Here is a 20,125-nt window from a genome sequence, read left to right as displayed (position 1 = left end):
CGGAGTGCACAATATAAGCTGCGATAAACTTAAGAAGAGAACCACATCAAACAAGCAAATTTCAAAGTAATGGTAAGTATTTAAAATAACATGGTTTATAATTTAGATTTAAACTTTTATAATATTTAAATTATTTTAAATATATTTCATTTAATAGGCAACAGGAGGTGATTCAAGTAGTGATTTCCAAGTAAGTAGTATTTAAAATAATATAGTTTATAATTTAGATTTTAATTTTTATGATTTAAAATATATTTTATTTAACAGCCATCAGGAGATAGCAAGACTGATATGGATGCTCCTGTATGTAGTATTTAAAATAATATAGTTCATAATTTAGATTTTAATTTTTATGATTTTAAATAAATATAGAGTATAACAATTTACAAACAGGGAATACAAGTTAGGGGGTAAAAAAATTGTTGATAAATGACAAAAGTAATTTATATACAGGCATCTAGATTGAAAGAAGAACTAAAAAAGAAAGATGATGATGATGATGATGATGATGATGATGATGATGATGATGATGATGATTATATTGAAAAAAAAGAGCAGGAAGATGATGTTGATGATGATGTTGATGATGATGTTGATGATGATGTTGATGATGATGTTGATGATGATGTTGATGATGATGTTGATGATGATGTTGATGATGATGTTGATGATGATGTTGATGATGATGTTGATGATGATGTTGATGATGATGTTGATGATGATGTTGATGATGATGTTGATGATGATGTTGATGATGATGTTGATGATGATGTTGATGATGATGTTGATGATGATGTTGATGATGATGTTGATGATGATGTTGATGATGATGTTGATGATGATATTGAAAAAAAAGAGCAGGAAGAATGCGATAGAATTATACAGATGAGAGAGGAACAAGTAAGTTTTTTTAAATTTTTTTCTAAAAAAATTTAAAAAAGAGTATAACAAGTAACTTATATACAGGCATCTGTAGAAAAAATGTTTTTAAAAGACAAACTACAAGACAGTGAATACATTCAGTGGGGGGAAGAAAATAAAGAAAAATTAGAAGGATATTTATATTTTATGAAGGAAGAAAGGAAAAGAAGGGAAGAAAGGAAAAGACGGGAAAGGAGAAAGCGGTATGAGCAGCCAGGGAAGAGGAAATTCATAGACTCTCCCTCAACCTTCCCCCCTCCCCTCCAACTCCCCCCCTGAAATTACCTATATAATGTTCAGGTGATGATGATGATGATGATGATTATATTGAAAAAAAAAGAGCAGGAAGAATGCGATAGAATTATACGGATGAGAGAGGAACAAGTAAGTTTTTTTTAAATTTTTTTTTAAAAAAATTTAAAAAAGAGTATAACAAGTAACTTATTATACAGGCATCTGTAGAAAAAATGTTTTTAAAAAACAAACTACAAGACAGTGAATACATTCAGTGGGGGGGAAGAAAATAAAGAAGAATTAGAAAGATATTTATATTTTATGAAGGAAGAAAGGAAAAGAAGGGAAGAAAGGAAAAGACGAGAAAGAGAAAGCGGTATGAGCAGCCAGGGAAGAGGAAATTCATAGACTTTCCCTCAACCTCCCCCCTCCCCTCCAACTCCCCCCCTGAAATTACCTATATAATGTTCATTCACGCATCCGGAAACATTATAAGAAATCTGACTTAAAAAATGAATTGTAAGTATATTTTTCTTATATAAGTATATTTTTCTTATATATCTATATTTAATTAATAATATAATAAATAGAGAAAATATTTTAGATTTCGGTACTTTGGATTCGGGTGCATTAGATTGGAATACTTCATATTCAAGATGTGAGTAATAAATATAATATTTAAAAATAATGTATATTTATTTATTTATTTAATTCATATTAATATAAAATAGATTTCAACCCTTGCAATGTATGGAGGGATAATGTCGGAGTAATTATAGACTTTGAAGCTTTCACAATAGATGGCATGGACCTACCGTTTAATACGTTATGCAGACAACTTGGTTTTGTGGCACAAAACTCGAATGAATATCAAAAAATTGAATTTTATAATGAAATAATTACTTTTAAAGATTTAAGTTTTGCTAATAAAAAAAATGTAAGATTTGGCAATTATTTACATGGTTTATATTTAGCATATGAAAAACAATATTTCGGAAATTGGGAAAAAAGTGATAATGTGTGCAAAATTTTATATAATTTATTTTTAAAATATAAATTTTTTTACTATAAAGGAGGAGAAATTGAAAAAAATTATTTGAACTTAACTTCAGAAATATACAATGTGAATATTCCGTATTTTGATCTTGAAGAACGGGGAGTGCCCAAATCTTCAAAAATTCGAGTTCCATGTCCCTATCATACTAAAATATATCCGCATTATTGCCATGCTCCGAAGAACTGGAATATAGAGAGGCCATGTCCTCATCATCATGAAATATACCCGCATATATGTATGCCACCAAATGCGTTATTTTACGGGAAAATTTGCCCATTCCACACCCGGTTTACACAACATTGCAGCTTATGCGATGTTTTTTCGTACAAAGCATTTATGATCGAGCAAGGTAAGTACATTTTATTATTATTATTATTATATAAAAATTGGTAAATATGATTATATATATATTTTTTATTTATTTTGTACAGGTTTCTGGCAATAACTGCATTTTAAATAACTGTATGTTTTTGAAAAATAAAACAATTTTTTATATTTTAAATATTTTTATTCATTGAATTACAACATTGATTATACATTATAGTCGGTGGGCGTGCCAAATATAGATGTTGTTCGGCAAATTTCTTTACAAATTCATCATTATAAAATTTATCAGTTTTACTCAGTTCTTTTAAACATTGGTTTCTATTCATTTTATATAGAAAATACAGACAGAAAAATCCACAATTCATCGAATATAAACTCTGATGAACAATATTATTCCAACAGCAATTTCTGGAATTTCGTTTAACAAATGTAATAATTTTTGGTTTAGTTGGTTTCATTCCATAACTATCGTAGTAAAAACAGGTTTTTCCATCGAAAAATGCGGATACCCAATGACTTCCAGGCTTATTTTTTTCGTCTAGATTAATTATAAATGATTTATATTTACCGATGCAAACGGGTAAATCATCCGATGCAAAAACTCCTCCAAAAGTTCTTTTAATTTTTTGGTCACTGGAGGCCAATTTCCATAACGAAATAGTATTCATTAGTAATCTACAAATACTGTCCTTGAGTGATCAATTTCAAGAGTGTTATTATATTCAAGTAAACAAATAACGTTTACAGTTTCTAATATAGCGGTTGCAAACTTTAATTCAATTGATATGTTTCCTTGTTCGCTTACACTAATATGCGATTCTGATGCCGAACGATCGGGAGAAAGATCAAAAGAATATAAAGTATAGCCATCTTTATAATCCCGGTAGGATATATTTGTAAATTTATGGTGATTAATACATCCTATATCTTCAAATAATGATATAAAATTTCTTGCGTATATGCTATTTGTATAATCGGGCGTGTACGGTTTTGATGGGATCATTTGGTTGTCTTTTAATAGACATATATAATTTAAATTGTAATTTTTAAAATTGAAAGGATTATATTTTACATTTCCATTAAATGCGGTATTAGAAACTAAACCGATAGTCATTCTATAAGGTAATTGCCCAATTACTGCATTTGAGATATTAGTAGACTGTATTCCGCTACTTAAAGTAAAAACTTTTATATCTGCTCTTCGAAATGGCATTTTTATGACACCCGTTTGCAATGCTTTTTCTATGCCTATTTGAACAGATGAACTAACATCTACTTTATTAATTTTTAAAGATGCATTTTTAATAATAATTTTATAGTTATCATTAGATGCCATTAAAGCAAAATTATCCTTAGATCTTTCCAATTTAATTCTTAAATCTACGTTATTAATTAACAATTTAGGTTGATGCGACAAATCAATATGTAATCGTCCTACTAAATCTATTAGTTTACTTTGTTTAGCAACATTAAATCTTTTAGTCAATCCCTCATTATTTTCTTCTATCGAATCCATATATTGTGCAGTATCTTTATAAAATAATGCACTTGTTAAAAATGTTTTTTGAGCATCCTTTGAATAAAATAATAAGGCATCTAAAATCGCCCGATATGGATAATTAACATTTGAAATAATTTGCTTGTCGTTTAGAAAAACAGTACATTGTGAAAACAAACTATTTAAAAAATAATTAACAGGTACAACTTTTTCATCAGCTCCCACATCTGTTCCATCCTTTTTGGCAATTTTTACTTGAACATGCAGATAAATTGAATGTAAGTCGATATAATTTTCACCAGAACCGGATACATAAAATTCAATAGGTGCACGACTGTCAGAAATTGTCGCAATTGGGTGAACTATAACTTCCGATGTACTGTCGATAGCGAGTTGAGTCGAAACGGTACTAAATAAATCCAACTCACTTTTAGTGCAGGGGCACGAATGGGGGTCCATTTTCTCATTCGGTAAATATATCTTGTACTTTCCGTCTTTTATTCTGTGACTGAACTAATCTTCTCAATCGTTTTCTTTTTATACCCGATCCGCTTTGTACTTTTTTAACTATATCATCTTTGATTTCGCTGCCGATATCTTTTAAATGCGCTTTTGTTGACTCTTTAAATGATTTTCCCGCAATTACGTCTGATCCAACACCCGTGGCAAGATTTAATACTTTTCGTCCAAGATATTTTCCAACTTTCCTAAGGATAGGTATAGATTGACGAAATAAATCTCCAAAAAATCCATAACCACGCTGTATTTGGGGCCCTGAAAAATAACCTCTTCCTCCCATTCCCAAACGGTGCCTGAATATTAAATCGGGAGTCAATACGCTACCTCCTGCTTGATTGCAGTAATAATTTATACAAACTTTTGGATCGAGCTTCATTTTGCTGCTCTCAAAGACAAACTAATGCAAACAAATAAAACTATGTTATATTTATAACTGTTTAAAAGATAAAATTAATATTGTTTTTCCTCCAAAAAAAACAATTTCTTTTCCACCTACAGATCTCAGTTCGATTTCTATAATATCAATATAATTTTTCTTTAACGGAAAATACAAAGGTGTCGGGTAAACTCTATTTATCTGTTCTTCTTTCTCAGTCATAACCGGTATAACTCTTAATAATGGTGCAGTTATATCTCCGACATGATGAGAAGCAATAATATTCGAATAAATAAAAATTTCCGAAATTCCTGCAGACATTTCAATAGGATAGCGACTTATATATTCACCGGGTGGAAATTTTACAGTTGTGAACCCAAGAAAATCTTTTAATTCATTTCCAAATTTTACAGAAATATTCAATGGAACTTTTAAAATAACCTTATTATTTGGTAGTAATGCTAATTTTACATGTTTAAAAATTCCCAGAAATTTTTCAGGAGACGAATATAACCCTATAGGAATAAATATTTTTTCATCTCTATAAGTTTTCTTAATTACTTGTTTTTTTCTATTTTTTTCCACAAAAGTAAAAAATTGTCCAGAGTAATCCTGTGTTGATAATCGAAAATTATAAATTGAACTACCCCTTAATACAATATCTTTGTTGGGTAAATTTAGCATATAAAGTAATTTTGACGAATGATCTACAGTAACATGCAACTCGTGCGCATCTTTTATATTTATATTTACAGTTTGATTATTTTCGTCAAAAATAAATTCAGCTAATTTAGAACCCGTTATTTTAATTATATTTTCATTTATTATATTAATCAATTTCTTCTTATCATCTGTAATGGCAGTTAATGGAATCATATACGATTTATCTGGCAGTAGCTCATCTTTTTCTTTTACAGTTTCTTCAAATGTAACAACGTAATCATTATTGTGATTAGATATATTAAACCAATTTCTTGGAATAATAACTTCTGTAAGTCCAACTCCCCAATTTCCATGTAAATTAATAGGAGGGCTCATTTTCACCATAAAACGAGACTGTGTATTCTCAGGAAACAAGTCCATACTTGCATTACTTATTAACGTTACGAAAAAGTCTGATTGCATCATTTTGTTACCTTTTGTAATTCTTCGGTATAGAACCTTCCTTCTAAAATCTCGTTATGTGTATCTTTTAATACGTAAGTCGGAGGATGCGATAGAAATCGATCGTGAATAACAAATATTTCCTTTGTCCACCCTGGCAGATATCCGCGACTAAATGTTTTACGTATTTTCGAAATTCTAACTAAATCACCAATATTAAATTTAAATTTACTTTTCCTTTTTATATCATATAGCCTGCCAAAAATTGTACCGTAATGCAATGGACCAACTTCAGATGGAGCCATCCCGATACTTCTATGAAAACTATTATTATATCCTTTTACAATATCGTTTAATTTATCAATATATTGATAAGAATTACGATAAGTAAATAATCTATATATTTTATTTCGTAAAGTTTTATTTAATCTCTCAACCACAGAAGCTTTAGTATCTGAATGAGTTGAATAGTGATTAATTTTATATTTTTTAAACAAATTTTTTACTAATCTATTATAAAATTCGGTTCCTTTATCAGTTTGTACATTTTTTGGAATATTTCGTTTAAAAATAATCTGAAATGCCTCCGAAACAGATTTAGGTTTTTTATCCTTTATTGGCACAACGTAACAATATTTACTAAATACATCAATTACTGTTAATAAATATTTTATCCCTTTATTATATCGGGAAAATTGCTTTAACACAATTAAATCAGCCTGCCATAAATCATTAGGATGAAAAGCTTTAGTTTTTCTTCGAGAATATTTAACTCTTACAGGTTTATGTAGAGAATAAACAGATTGAGAAGATAACCATTTTCTGACAGTAGATCTCGATAAATTAGAAGCTTTAACTAGTTTACTCACTCCTCCGAACGATGCCGAAGATTTCGGGTTATAGTATATTGATTTCAATAGTTTCTCCATTCGGGACTCTTCTTCCTCTTTTTCGATGACTTTTTCCACTGGTAAAATACTCTTGGAGAAATTGTAGAAAAAATTTCTTCGGGACTTTCGACTGGCGTCGGTTGATATCTTGGTTTTTCGCCGATTTCGGGTAGAGTTGCCAAACCTTTATTTCCTATCCATTCTCTGGGAACATTTATTTTTCTTACAGCTTCCCAAAAAACGTTAAAGCCCACTGGAGATAACGGCGTTTTTCGATTTCTCATTAAGTGCGAAATTAAATCCACCATATTACTGCCCCCCACGGGGCTGCCACTAACTGTTAATTCACCCTTTGTATTCCATCCGTAATGATTTTGTCTCAATTTATCAATTAAGTGAGGAATATATTTTTGATATAGTTGCGGTACAGATATAGTTATTTGTTTAATAAATGCATCCTCACCATTATCGTCAGCAGAGGGTTTTTCATCGAGCAGTTCTTGATTTTCATCGGACACAACAGATACTCTGACTGGCTCTTTCGGGGCATGGACGGTTCTCTGATATCTCGAAATCAACTGACTTAGTAATTTGACTTTACTATCGTCAGATAAATCAGTACTCTCGAGTAATTCTTCGATATTATTTCCAATTCTTATTTCAGGTTTAATTTTATACGCAGCCAACAATTCGGGAGGAACCAGTGCCATTTGCTTTGCCATTAAATTCTTTTTCCTATTACTTTACCAATTAATCCTCCTGCCATAGACAAAAGTGGTGCCAATAGAAGAGGAAGGAATCCACCAGATTGATTAACCAAAATTTTTTTCTTGGTATTTAAAGGGACTTGTTTTTCACTTAATTTCCTAATTATTTTTTTATATTTTCGTAATTTATGAACATTAGCGGGTATATTTCCCCTCCGCAAATTATCACATATTTCGCACAAAACTTTAACTTGATCGGGAGTGGCCTCTTTCAATATCGCTTTTCGTTGAGAGGGAGTAGTTTTGGCTAAAAATGCTAGCATATGATAATTTTTCTTTACGTTTTTCATTTTATCGGTAAGTATATCCAAACAATACCTTGTTCATCCGGAAAACACGAATCCCGCACCGAAAGTTTCTTGTCCGTTTTGGGATGAAAATCCAATAACAAATAACCAAAATCCTTCTCTGTTGCTTTTTTATATGCATCCATTAAAAAATTACATTTTCCTGCAAAAGCTTGTCTGCCCAAACAACTTACTTGACTTTCATCCCGATTATTTTTAAATAAAATCAAATAATGCGTATTTAATGTTATATCTCTCATAATTCTATTTTTTGGAAACAAATTTTGCATTATCAAGATCACACTTACATTATAATGGTGCGACTCTGTTGTAAACAGAAACGCAGTTTTTGAACCAAGTTCGTGCATCAAATCATCAATTATTACCAAATCCCATCCTTGTACAGATTCAGGTAGGCCATACATAAATGTAATTTCTTTTTCATCTCGAAAAAACGGCAAATATACAGAATAACACCATAAAATTTTCTTAAATGGTTTATCATAAATTTTACAACGAATAATTTTTCTTACTAATGTAGTCTTTCCGCATTGTGACGGTCCAGCAATTATGCAGTTACTTGGATGTTTAAAATACATATCAATCGATTTTATGAACTTTAGTAAATTTATAATGTTTCGATCCACAATTTATCTCTCTAAATATTAATATATTCCTTTTATTCTTTTCAACATAAACTTCCCTCATAACATCTGAACATTCCTCAAACGAATGATATAAGTTGTTACTAACTTCGTTAATTCTACCGTCATCATCAACAATTACAAAACCAAATTTTCCATTACCTTTCCATATTTCTCCGTTAACTTTAAAATAACGCAAAACAATAGGAAAATTATCAGGAATATCGAAAGAAAAATTATTTACCGCAGCAATGCAACTATCAAGTGACTTGTACAAACGGGGAGAAACAGAATAATTTCTGTTACTGTCGTAGGTAATAATAAAACCGTATGCTTCCATGACCGATCCTAGCATTAAAATAAATTCTACAATATCTTAAAATTTAATTTATATCAAAATTCAACCAATCATAAGATAAGTATTAATAAATTATTTGTAAAATTATTTACTTGACAATTTTTGTGATTCGTATGTGTCATTTGACTACTACTATTATATATATAAATAGTACCTTATTCTTGCCGAGAAACGTAATTTGTCACATTAACAAACGTTTTTAGCCTGATTTACAGGCCATCCTCAAATTGAGAACAAAATGAAATTAAAACATTCTGTTAATAGAATACAAAATTCAAAATTGAAATTAAACAACAAATGGAATGACGTAAAACACAAAAACAAAAATTAAAATTAAAATTAAAAGGAATATGTACAGAATATAGAATTATGAAATCGATATTAATTAACATATCTCTTCTAATAAAATCATTAATTTAACTGGTGAGAGTTCTTAGTGAGTTCTTTAACCATAAATTTCTATGCAGATGGAAGACTTTCTGCATCCCTTGCATTTAAACATCCTTCTTGCAGTTTTCTCCTATATATCTGAATCTTTTCAGCGGTTTTTGCCAAAGATGGGAAATATAGAAATTTGATGATGGCTGCGTCGTTTCATGATGACTAGGGCAGATAAGAGTAAACAGTTAGTCATCATAAAAAGACTTATGTATAACAAAGCACTAATGAATTACATTGAAAAAATTGAATGTGAAAATGTCAGCACCAGGATAATCGGAAATTTAGATAGAAGAATTAGGAAAATAGAAGTCCTTAAGCTCTCCAAAGTTTTACCTTTTCTGAAGAAATGTAGGAATCCAAGACCGAGGACTTCTAGGTTATTTGCTTTTGCTAAGGTGCACAAAGACGGTAAAGAAATACGGCTCGTTGTTGAAAAATGCAGAGGTTCCACGTTTGTATTAAAAAATAAATTATATAAGTATTTATCATCGCAATTGGACACAGATAATCTAGTTGCACGTGATCCTCTTAAGGTGGTCAGGGACTTACAAAATATTGGGTTAATAGAAGATGAAGTTGCAACTGTTTTCGACTACGAAAACATGTAACTTTCAGTTAGGATAGAGTCATGTATGGAGGCACTTTTGGATTTTTTATACAACAAGAACGCAGAGTTGCTTAATTACACGAACGAAGTAGAGGAGAAGGCTAGATTGGTATGCCATGAATCTTGTTTTGCTTTTAATGGACAGTTTTATAGGCAGAGAAGAGGGATCCCCATGGGAAAACGCTTTTGGGAATCCTGTGCGAATTAGTGGTAAGGAGACTGGAAAAAAGAATTCTTCGCGATTTCAACGAAGTAGTTTATTTTAGCAGATATGTGGATGATCTGTTTATATTATGGAAGTATAACACTAGAGTTAAGGATTTTATGGTTAAGATAAATGATAATAGTGATGGCCTTTCTTTATGATTAGAACAAAAGAGTTCATTGAAGGTGCATTTTCTAGACATCAATATCAAATTCAAGAACGGCCATTCGTCCACTAGTGTTTTCATCAAACCATCCCACAGCCTATTGTATATTCCATCCCAATCCAAGGATCCATTTAGGTACAATATTGCAGCTTTCCGCGCTTTAATAAGAAGGGTTTTCTTATATTGTGACAAGATACAAGACAGGATTAAAGAAATAAATAGAATTATGAACGTATCACGGACCCTAAGTTACCAAAAGAGCACAATTATGGGATTTGTTAGGAAATTTGAGACGAACATCAAGGAAAAATGTTCTAAAAATGTTCTCACTAGAGTAGTAAAATTTACTTATAACGAAAGTATATATAAAGTAATGAAAGAAGTTGCGGGCATGAAAAGTTCGAGAATGCTTGTGAAAAGGGCACCAAATTTATACAAACTCCTGAGAAATAATAAAAATCGTATAAAACCAGAAAAAAGAGCAGGGGTTTATAGAATTCCTTATGAAAATGCGCAGTTGGAAATTAAAAAAAATTACATTAGAGTAACCACTAGAAACTTAGGACTTAGACTCAAGGAGCATAATTATAATATCAGAAAAGAGTCTAATATTACGACCTTGTCCAAAATGGCGCAAACGCAAGGTTTCATAGTCAAACGGAACGACGCAGCCATAATCAGACCTCTATATTCCCCATCTTCATTCTTATTTTTAAAAAATGTTTATTTGCTGTTGCTTTTATTGTTTGTTTGTATTTGCAGAGTTCATTTCTTGCATATTTTCTAAACATTCGCAAATTTTCTCAATGTTTGTTTGATTTGAGATTTTATCATAATTGACACTATCACATTCTCTGTGTTATATATGTTACTGGCAAAGTTTGAAAGCCGGCATTCTATACAATGCCTAGGCATTGTATAAAATGCCTAAAACTAGCCGGCAATCTATGAAAAAATTCATATTTTACAAATTTCTTAGGCATTCTATAGAATGCCAAATGAGAAACCAGTAAAGTATGAAATACAGATCCGATTCGTTTCGAATACCATGTGGCAAGGCATGTGACTTTTAACGCGCGCCTCAGGCTTAGAATTTCTCAGTTGCACTTTGCGGTTTATTCGGGAGTGTCAAAATACGCAATTTCACTTAAATTTATTAAACAAAAAACTAGTTCTTTACCGTGTTCCCTAAAAATGAAGGAGCAGCTGTAGTGTTAGAGAAGGTGTCATGGTTTATAGACATGTAATAACGGTGAACTGTCCAAAATTCGAGTTTGCTGCAAAAAACAGTATTTTCTTAACCGAAACTACTTACCAGAAGTTAATAAATGATGTAGAAAAAGCCAAAATGACTACTAAGAAGGAACCCATGGACTATTGGTTGCTGAATCGATATGATGTGATAATTGTAAGAAACAAAAGTAAATTCATTTATCCTGTTAAAGAAGGCGTCAGTACTATACAGTATTGCATCACGGACTCATTGTTATTTCACGTACATCATCAAGCTCAATTGGCTATTGGACACGGAGGACGTGATAGAATGTTGAAAGAACTTTCGACCAAATACAGATACTTTACACGTCATGATATTAAACTGTACAGTACATCCACCTTTGTGAACCTTGCCAGAAAAAACAGAAAGGTATTAAAAAGGGCATTATTGTGAAACGTATGATTTCTTCCTAATTTAATTCCCGTTGTCAGGGACATCTTACTGACTTTCACTCTCAGCCAGATAGAGAATACAAATTTATTACGGTGTACCAAGATCATCTAACAAAATTTGTGATTCTTAAGTCTCTAACATCAAAAACAGCTGAAGAAGTAGCCTATAACCTAGTGGACATATTCTCGTTGCTTGAAGCGCCATTTATATTACAGTCTGACAATGGTAGGGAATTTTCGAATAACGTGGTGACTAGCTTAAAGGAGTTTTGGCCAGCACTGAAGATCGTCCATCCTCGTCATTTACAAAGCCAGAGTAGTATTGAAAGAGCGAATCAAGATATCGAAAATATGCACTGTACTTGGATGCAGGACAAAAAATCTGACCACTGGAGTGAAAAACTGCGTTTCGTTCAATTTATGAAATATAGAGCTTATCATTCTGCGACTAAAAGAACACCATACGATGCTCTTTTTGGCTGCAAACCTAAAGTAGGGCTTACAACGTCTTTTCCACCAGAAGATGTTTTAAAAGACATAAATACAGAGGAGCAGCTAGAAAGCGTCAAAACAATGGAAAAAGGTGAAACTAATCAGACTGTGCAAAAAGAACAGCCTGTTTTAAAAAACATGGATGAAATTACATCATAATTTCTACAGAAACAAAGTTTATATGTTTGTTACAATTTAAAAAGTTAATGTTTTTTATTATGTAGTCATGTGAATAAATATTTCACGTAAATCAATGATTGTTTTATTCTAAATTTGTCCTAATGAACCTGTTATATATATATATATTAACATAATATTGAAATTATCTTTACAAGCCATATAATGTAATGTTTTATTTTGGGGTCTGTGGGACCCCACCGGGCGCTCGACAGAAATTTCTTCACCAGGCACCCCGAAGGTTAAACACAGTTTAAATAAATCAGTGAATCTGTTGAAATAAATTTAAAAAACATCCAATTATAGTGCATTTTAATATAGTGTTTTCAAGAAAACAATACAAAAGGTAAAGTGATAAATGTTGTTTTATCAGATGATATTTAACTGTGGCTATTTTTCCTTTTCACAATACAACAACTAAAATATATTTTTTGCCACACGAACATAAATGCAGTCTAATAAATGATTTTGATACTGAAACCAACTACTTTTCTCGTATATTATACACCAAGTTCACAGCTACCCAGAGTGCTTAAACTCTGCAATATAGTAAAATGTCAATAACTTGAAACATTCATTCGCATACAGTTAGCCCTAAAGTTTCGCTTACGTTCTTTTATTATTTAATTATACTTTCCAGACGTCCGAGATCGCTAATTACTACAAAATCTCAAATGTACAATTATGAAATGGCATTATTTTACAGTGAATTTTGTTTTCTAATCGACAAATAGATCCAATACAGTGAGATATTTGAAAGTTACGTGCCTTCCGGGAGGACTTAACATAAAGAAGACTTAACATAAACTGGCCCCTATTCAGGATTGAGACACGTGAAGAAAACCCGGAAAACTCCACGCGGCCAGCTCACTTAATAACTGCACATTTAGGATTAATCATCACGATGTATTGTTTTGTCCATCCGGTTACTTAAGACTTAAACATAAGTCGCAGTTATATTCAAATGTGTTTTCAAGAACACAAATAGGTAATGCCGAGAGATGTCATGAGAACTGACATTTTGCCTGCTTAACATAAAAAGCTCGCAAAATATTTACAAAAAGTCGGTCGACAATTCATATTTCGAATCACGTAATGCTTTCATTATATTAATATATTAAAGAATCTAACTATATGCAAAACATTAAATTATTGATAATAGTTAAGCACTGAACACAAAACCGTGTTATTTATCAAACATCTGCTTTTTTTCACCTTTATTAGTTGAGACTAATAAAGGCGGAATAAGCCAGGTGTTTGATAAATAACACGGTCTTGTGTTCAGTGCTCAAAATACAGTAAAAACATGGTTTTAAGAATATTTAAAATTGATAATAGTTATAATTTTCTTCATATTTAAATGTATGAAGTTTATATTGCGCATACACATTCTGCACATATTTAAAAGACACAATTATTATTTTTTAAGTAAAATACAATATCTAATACAATACAATAAAACGTACAATTTTCTGCTATGCCAAAAAATAAAAAATACAATGATAAACATTTATCGTTCTCTTTGTTCACATTAATTCGCTATAACTAACACTAAATAATTTATTTACATTTAACACAATATAAGAAGTATAGATACGTTGAACTTCTTAAATAATTCGTGAAATCTTATTTATTCTATTATCATTAATGCAACTATTTTTATGTGATTAAGTTTTAACGTGTTATAAAATATTTCATATAAACATTGTATTTTCATGTTTTCTTAAGTATTAAAATTTACATTCTAATTTCCATCCATATGTTTTCTATTTTTTCCAGAATGATTCGTGTTCAAAAAGAATATAAAATGTTTACAAACATTGTCTACAATGACATGATTACTTGCAACCACATACTACAAAATACATCGTAATAAAACTAGATGTAGTATTTAATAACAACAACCAAAGAAAGCAAATAGAACAAGCAGATCAGTTTGTCATTATTTACATATCTACACATTACGTGTAAAATCACTATGTATATAAAAAACATGCAGCGAAATGTTAGGCAAATGATAATAAAAAAGAGAACTTATAACGCGTTATTAACTTGCGTGCAATTGAATATTCCAAAACTCACATTAAAGCATTAGTATTTATATTATTATCATAGCGCAACAATAAACATAAAGCCTAACATTAACTTAAGATTATACCGAAAGACAGAAACTTTAGAAACTTATTTGCTATTGTGCAGTGGTTAGTTAATCAGTGGACGACGAATTAGAGACAGACTTTACAATACAGTGTTTTCCTTGTTTCATAATACCAGTCAGTTCCACCAATGTTGAAAATGTTGAATATAATGCTTCGGTTACCTGAAATAAATGAAATTCTATCGTATTAATAATTTTGTAAGGGTAAATATAGAATAAAATTTACCTTTACGACAAAGTCTTTTTTCACGTAGAAAAATCCTCCGATTGATAATCCCAAAGGAATCTTTGTAAACCTTTTCACAAAGGAAGTTAACTATAAAATGAAAAGGATTACATTTTAATTACGATATAAATTTTTAAATATTATATTGATATTATTTAACAATTACACTAGCTGGCGTCGTGTTGTTCGGTAAAAAATAATAATCTTACAAAATTCATAATATTTACTAACATTTATCACAGAAAAAAGCTAGCAATATAACAGTGAATTATCTAACTCGAAGAATGTTTAATATGTTCGAAAATATTTTCACTTTGAATTGGGATTTCGCATAGAAAACTATACATTGTATTATTATTTACGTTACGGTAAATAGAACGCGCCATCACAAATACCCTTAATTTTGAAAAAGCCTCACAAGACGTAATTCTAGTAACTTTGTTTATTATTAATTGAACTGAAACCAATTGTTTTAGTTTTTTGAACAGCTTACAATATAAACGGCATTCCGTACGCAAGGTAAATAACTGTAATATACCAAAACAATATTTGCTAAGACAATTATTCAACTGTTGTAGTGATTAACAATTGACATTTTTATCTACAAGCACGAAGAAGGCTTTTAAAAATAAATGTAATACGAGTAAAATAAATATTATTTTATGTGTAGTTCAGTTGTATCAACATACATGTGAACTACACCATACTAAATCATTAATTGTACAAATTCGCAAGCTCAATATTAATCCACACAATGAATTATTCTAAATATGTAGCAAGATTTATGATTTATTATATAGCACGAAATTCGAAAAAACAAAAACAAAAAAAAATAATAATAATTAGAAAAATCTAAAGAAATACCTTAAGCTTGAAAGTCAATGGGAGATCTGCTGGTGAAATTCTCTCGATGGACACGAAGTTGTCATAGATCTGAAATTTAAATAGCGAATTATTTCAAGGCATAAAATACAAACAATATGAAATGTACAAGTTATTTTGTTTAGTTTTTAAATATATCGTTTTCAATTGTGATATAGTGTATTTAATTATTGTCTACCAAAAGTGCTGTAACTACAGTACAATACATTAAAATGTATTTATCAGAAGTACAGTTAAATGAATTTAAATTTTAGTTTGTTAAAATTAAGTCGAGTCAAGAGCAATATACGTGTATTGTTATAAATATGACTTTGTGTCTTATATGCATTATAGAAATTCAAGTACTAAATACGTAAGGGCACCAAATTTTTAAAAACAATTGGAAATATATTGCTAATTAGTAATTTAAAATTTGTTAAAACTGAATTTTCAAATGTTACATATGTTTTGAATTAAACAAATTATAATTTTCAAACGAACTCTTTTTATTCGCATAAAACATTATTCACTTACTAAAGAGGTAGTAAAAGAAAGACACCAACTGAATACAATCATTCCAATAGTAAACCCCGCGGAGAGAATTGCCGTAGATATTTTCAAAGTAATTTTCATTCTTACAAACAATGCTTCATACAATAAGAAGCAGCTAAAATACAGGTAAAAAAAGTAATTGACACATACGGTATCCTTCATAGCATCATTTATTCCGTCGATGCATAGCCAAACTTCAACGTGTTTTTGGATGATACTTTCCAATTTTTGTCGCAAGAATCGTTGTTTAATATTTAACTCAGCTATTTCTTTAGACATTTTAACGAATCTTTTCTGCAGAATATAAGATAATATTGCTGCTGTGGCCAAGCTTCCTGCAATATGGCCAATGGTGTACAGATAATGCACACCATGAAGAACAGCGACAAGGAACGCTTCGATATCTGTTCCGTTCTGTTTTTTTATTTCCGTGAACAATATTACGTCTGAAACAAATGTTGTTCCTATGGCTATGATAATCGTAATCTGGAACATAAGAAGAAAATATTTTTCTATTTTGTCAAATTCTTTTCGTTCTCCTTTGTACGAACTTAACACACAATGAACAGGAATTTGTCGCCTCTTGACAATACTGTATTGAATTGACAGATAACTCGATATTAATGCACATACTACTGATTCTAAGAAAGCATTTTCCTTGTACATATTGTTCACTCGTAAACCGTAAAGGTTGCCATCAAATAACCTGATCAAGAACAGAATATTCACCATCCAGAGAAAAAATTCTACGAAATGCGTGTACATTCGATATAACAGCGAAGATGTAAAGTGCCTGTTATTTTCAGTAGTATTCAATATACATGTACACGGTTTTACAATATAGAGCCCAAATGCTGTCATACAGCTCATCGACGGCTCTAACAAATAAGCTATACAAACCATGTTGCAGATTAAGAATGACTTATAAAGAATTGAAGATAGTTTGAAATGTTCTTTTTAGAAATTATGCAGTTTATATTATTTACTATTTTCCACCTGAATTCTCTAATTGTAATTGTAGTAAAACGGCTGTATCGTGGAGCTTGAATTTATATTAACTATAAATGTTACTGCAATGCGTCGTTACTGCAGCACTAATAAACTTACATAATGAATCAATGGAACACCTACACAGACTAATTGCAGCTCAAATATTTAAAGTTTTGCCATTTTGCATAAGATATGTGAATATTAATTTCAGAATGTTAATGGAAAATAATCAGTAATTACGCTTTTGCATAAAAGCTAATGCACAGGCAATTAATTTCAAGTCATATTTTAGTGCTCAGTCCATTGCATTTACATAAATTTGTAAAAATTAATAAATTTGAATATCATTTGCATTGCTCTTTACATTATAATTCCTTTTAAAGAGGCATATTTGACATATTTCCTAGCTTAAACACATTAAATTTTTAATAATTATATAAAATATTTCAAAGTGAGTTTACTGAGTTATTTTATTTTACATACTATCACATGACCCAGGCGATGCTCTAGCAAAAAACATTAACAGCAAACATTAAAATTATTTTGTATTTCTAACCCTTCTACCATATAATAATAATATAGTATTAGAATTATATTTACAAACGATATCTTTGTACTGTTTACAATAGAAGCATAAATAAATTTTTATTTCTGAATAGTACTTTCTGAATTTTAATAATTTTCTGAATTTTTAAACAAAGATATTGAAGAATATAAAAAACATGAAAATTATCGTCTTAGAAGTAAACTAAGTATCAAAAACGTTCGATTCAGCGCGACACAGTCCGACTGGTCAAAATCATACCCGATTACCGGCGATTCTGATTACCGAAGTTTCGATTATGACTCTCTACTGTATTTTACACGTTAAAGTTAATTTTTAATTTATTATCAATATAAATGCAGTTGATATTTTTATTATATTCAGTATTGTTATGTGATTATATTAATAATATAAAATGAAATACCTACTAATTTTTTATATTGACGAAATTCTTTGTTATATTTGCAATAAATGATTTTATATATTTACTAACATAATAATTTCAATGTATGTTCGATAGCAATTTAAACACTGTTTGAAAAATAGTGTTTCAAAACATTTTTAATGAATGATTTAAAGCAATATCAGTTTTTCTAATATTTTTTAAAATGCTTCAAAAATAACCATACAAAAACAAAATGTCTTTATTACGTCGTTGTTAAATAAGTATACGTAATGTTTACCTATCTGTATCATAATAATTAAACTGTTTTGTTTGTAATTAAACTGTAATCTCTTGCAGCTGACTTGCTTCGTTAAGAGATTTACAAATTTTCCTTTGGGATTATCAATGGGAGGATTTTTCTACGTGAAAAAAGACTTTGTGATAAAGGTAAAATTTTATAGTTTTTTTATGCTAAATTTCATTATGATGGATTTTCATTAACTTCAGGTTGTCAAATGTTTATACTCAATATTTTCAACGCTGATAGAAGTAACTGGTGTTATGAAGGAAACCAAGAGCTGCGTCTTGAAATCTGTCTCTAATTCCTCATCTATTCAATAATGCAACTACACACAATAGTACACAACTCTGCAATGTTTGAGCTTGTAATGTATAATTATCGCAAATTAATAACGCAGCAAAACGCTATCTGGTAACGTGAAACTGTCGCAGCGTTGTTAATGCAGCCATGTGCAGTTCGATAAAAATACGTCTGTAAGAAGAAGTAACAGATTTTTTCACGGTTATGTTTAATACGTAATTTCTATAATTTCCTACAATGGAATAATTTTAAACAATGCTTATTAGTAGAAAATTACTAATAAGTAAATATATCTGCCTTATAATGTTATACGAATAAAAGAACCATAGTATAATAAACGTAACTCTTTATTCACTTATATAATTCAGTCTAGAAGACAATGTTTTGTTTATAGTTAGGTATATGAATTCTCCATACGATACCTAATACACGAGAACAGTATTACACATTTGAGTCGTATTTATTTGAAAGTCACTTTGTCAATTTATTGCAAATTTGTCTTTAATGATGTCACACCCACAAAGAAAGAAACTGACAAATTTTAATGTTAATATTAGTAACAAATAATTATAAATTGAAGTTTTTCTCTTAGAAATGAGATTAATGAAATTGTTTATTTGCGTTATTATTTTCTATGTAGATTAAAATTTAATTTCATTCTAAATAATAAATAAGTATATACTCATTTTTGCACAGTTATATTTATCATATTGTTCTATGGCTGCATCAATAACAATGCGTTGTGGTACTGTGCTTTATTATGTAAAGATTATCGACAGGAATTTATTTTTGTGATCTTATTGAATATGCCAAAACGCGTTTTACACATTTTTCAAAGTATCGCGACCCAGAATTTCGGTTGTAGCTCGATCTGAAAAGTTAAAATGCGTTGTGACAGACATTTTTTGTAATGGGCTTCGTCTTTGAGCCTAACTCAAAACTTTTAGCAAGTTTATTAGTAACTCCGAAGACGATACACTGCGTTACTATAAATCAAGCGACTTTAACTTTCCTGGCTGTCGTGAGTTTTGATTAAAACAACTTTTATATTATCTAGCAAAAATAAAATT

General features: G+C 30.1%; 3 protein-coding genes across 3 annotated transcripts; 2 read left to right on the top strand and 1 right to left on the bottom strand.

Annotated features, from left to right (window-relative positions):
• The first annotated feature begins 429 nt into the window (after positions 1-429).
• Positions 430-1,200, top strand: LOC136975227 (uncharacterized). Its single transcript, XM_067270256.1, has 2 exons — positions 430-900; positions 967-1,200. The coding sequence occupies exons 1-2, from the start codon at positions 430-432 to the stop codon at positions 1,198-1,200; spliced, it is 705 nt and encodes a 234-aa protein (XP_067126357.1).
• A 2,006-nt stretch (positions 1,201-3,206) lies between these two features.
• LOC136975221 (uncharacterized protein F54H12.2-like) lies at positions 3,207-4,496 on the bottom strand. Its single transcript, XM_067270251.1, has one exon. It carries the CDS (start codon positions 4,494-4,496, stop codon positions 3,207-3,209), a length of 1,290 nt encoding a protein of 429 aa, XP_067126352.1.
• Positions 4,497-11,749: 7,253 nt separating this feature from the next.
• Positions 11,750-12,720, top strand: LOC136975220 (KRAB-A domain-containing protein 2-like). Its single transcript, XM_067270250.1, has 2 exons — positions 11,750-12,046; positions 12,109-12,720. The coding sequence occupies exons 1-2, from the start codon at positions 11,750-11,752 to the stop codon at positions 12,718-12,720; spliced, it is 909 nt and encodes a 302-aa protein (XP_067126351.1).
• Positions 12,721-20,125: the final 7,405 nt, after the last annotated feature.

Source organism: Centruroides vittatus, unplaced genomic scaffold (genome assembly GCF_030686945.1).
Source record: "Centruroides vittatus isolate TY-2023 unplaced genomic scaffold, ASM3068694v2 contig_365, whole genome shotgun sequence".
Classification (NCBI taxonomy): domain Eukaryota; kingdom Metazoa; phylum Arthropoda; class Arachnida; order Scorpiones; family Buthidae; genus Centruroides; species Centruroides vittatus.
This window is presented reverse-complemented; position numbering and strand designations above follow the sequence as displayed.

Bases quoted from the DNA above. Each gene is read 5' to 3' on its own strand.
- LOC136975221 (XM_067270251.1), bottom strand. From the start codon at position 4,496: ATGGACCCCCATTCGTGCCCCTGCACTAAAAGTGAGTTGGATTTATTT.
- LOC136975227 (XM_067270256.1), top strand. From the start codon at position 430: ATGACAAAAGTAATTTATATACAGGCATCTAGATTGAAAGAAGAACTA. The intron at 901-966 runs GTAAGTTTTTTT...ACTTATATACAG, and splicing joins TACAGATGAGAGAGGAACAA to GCATCTGTAGAAAAAATGTT.
- LOC136975220 (XM_067270250.1), top strand. From the start codon at position 11,750: ATGACTACTAAGAAGGAACCCATGGACTATTGGTTGCTGAATCGATAT. The intron at 12,047-12,108 runs GTATTAAAAAGG...TCCCGTTGTCAG, and splicing joins TTGCCAGAAAAAACAGAAAG to GGACATCTTACTGACTTTCA.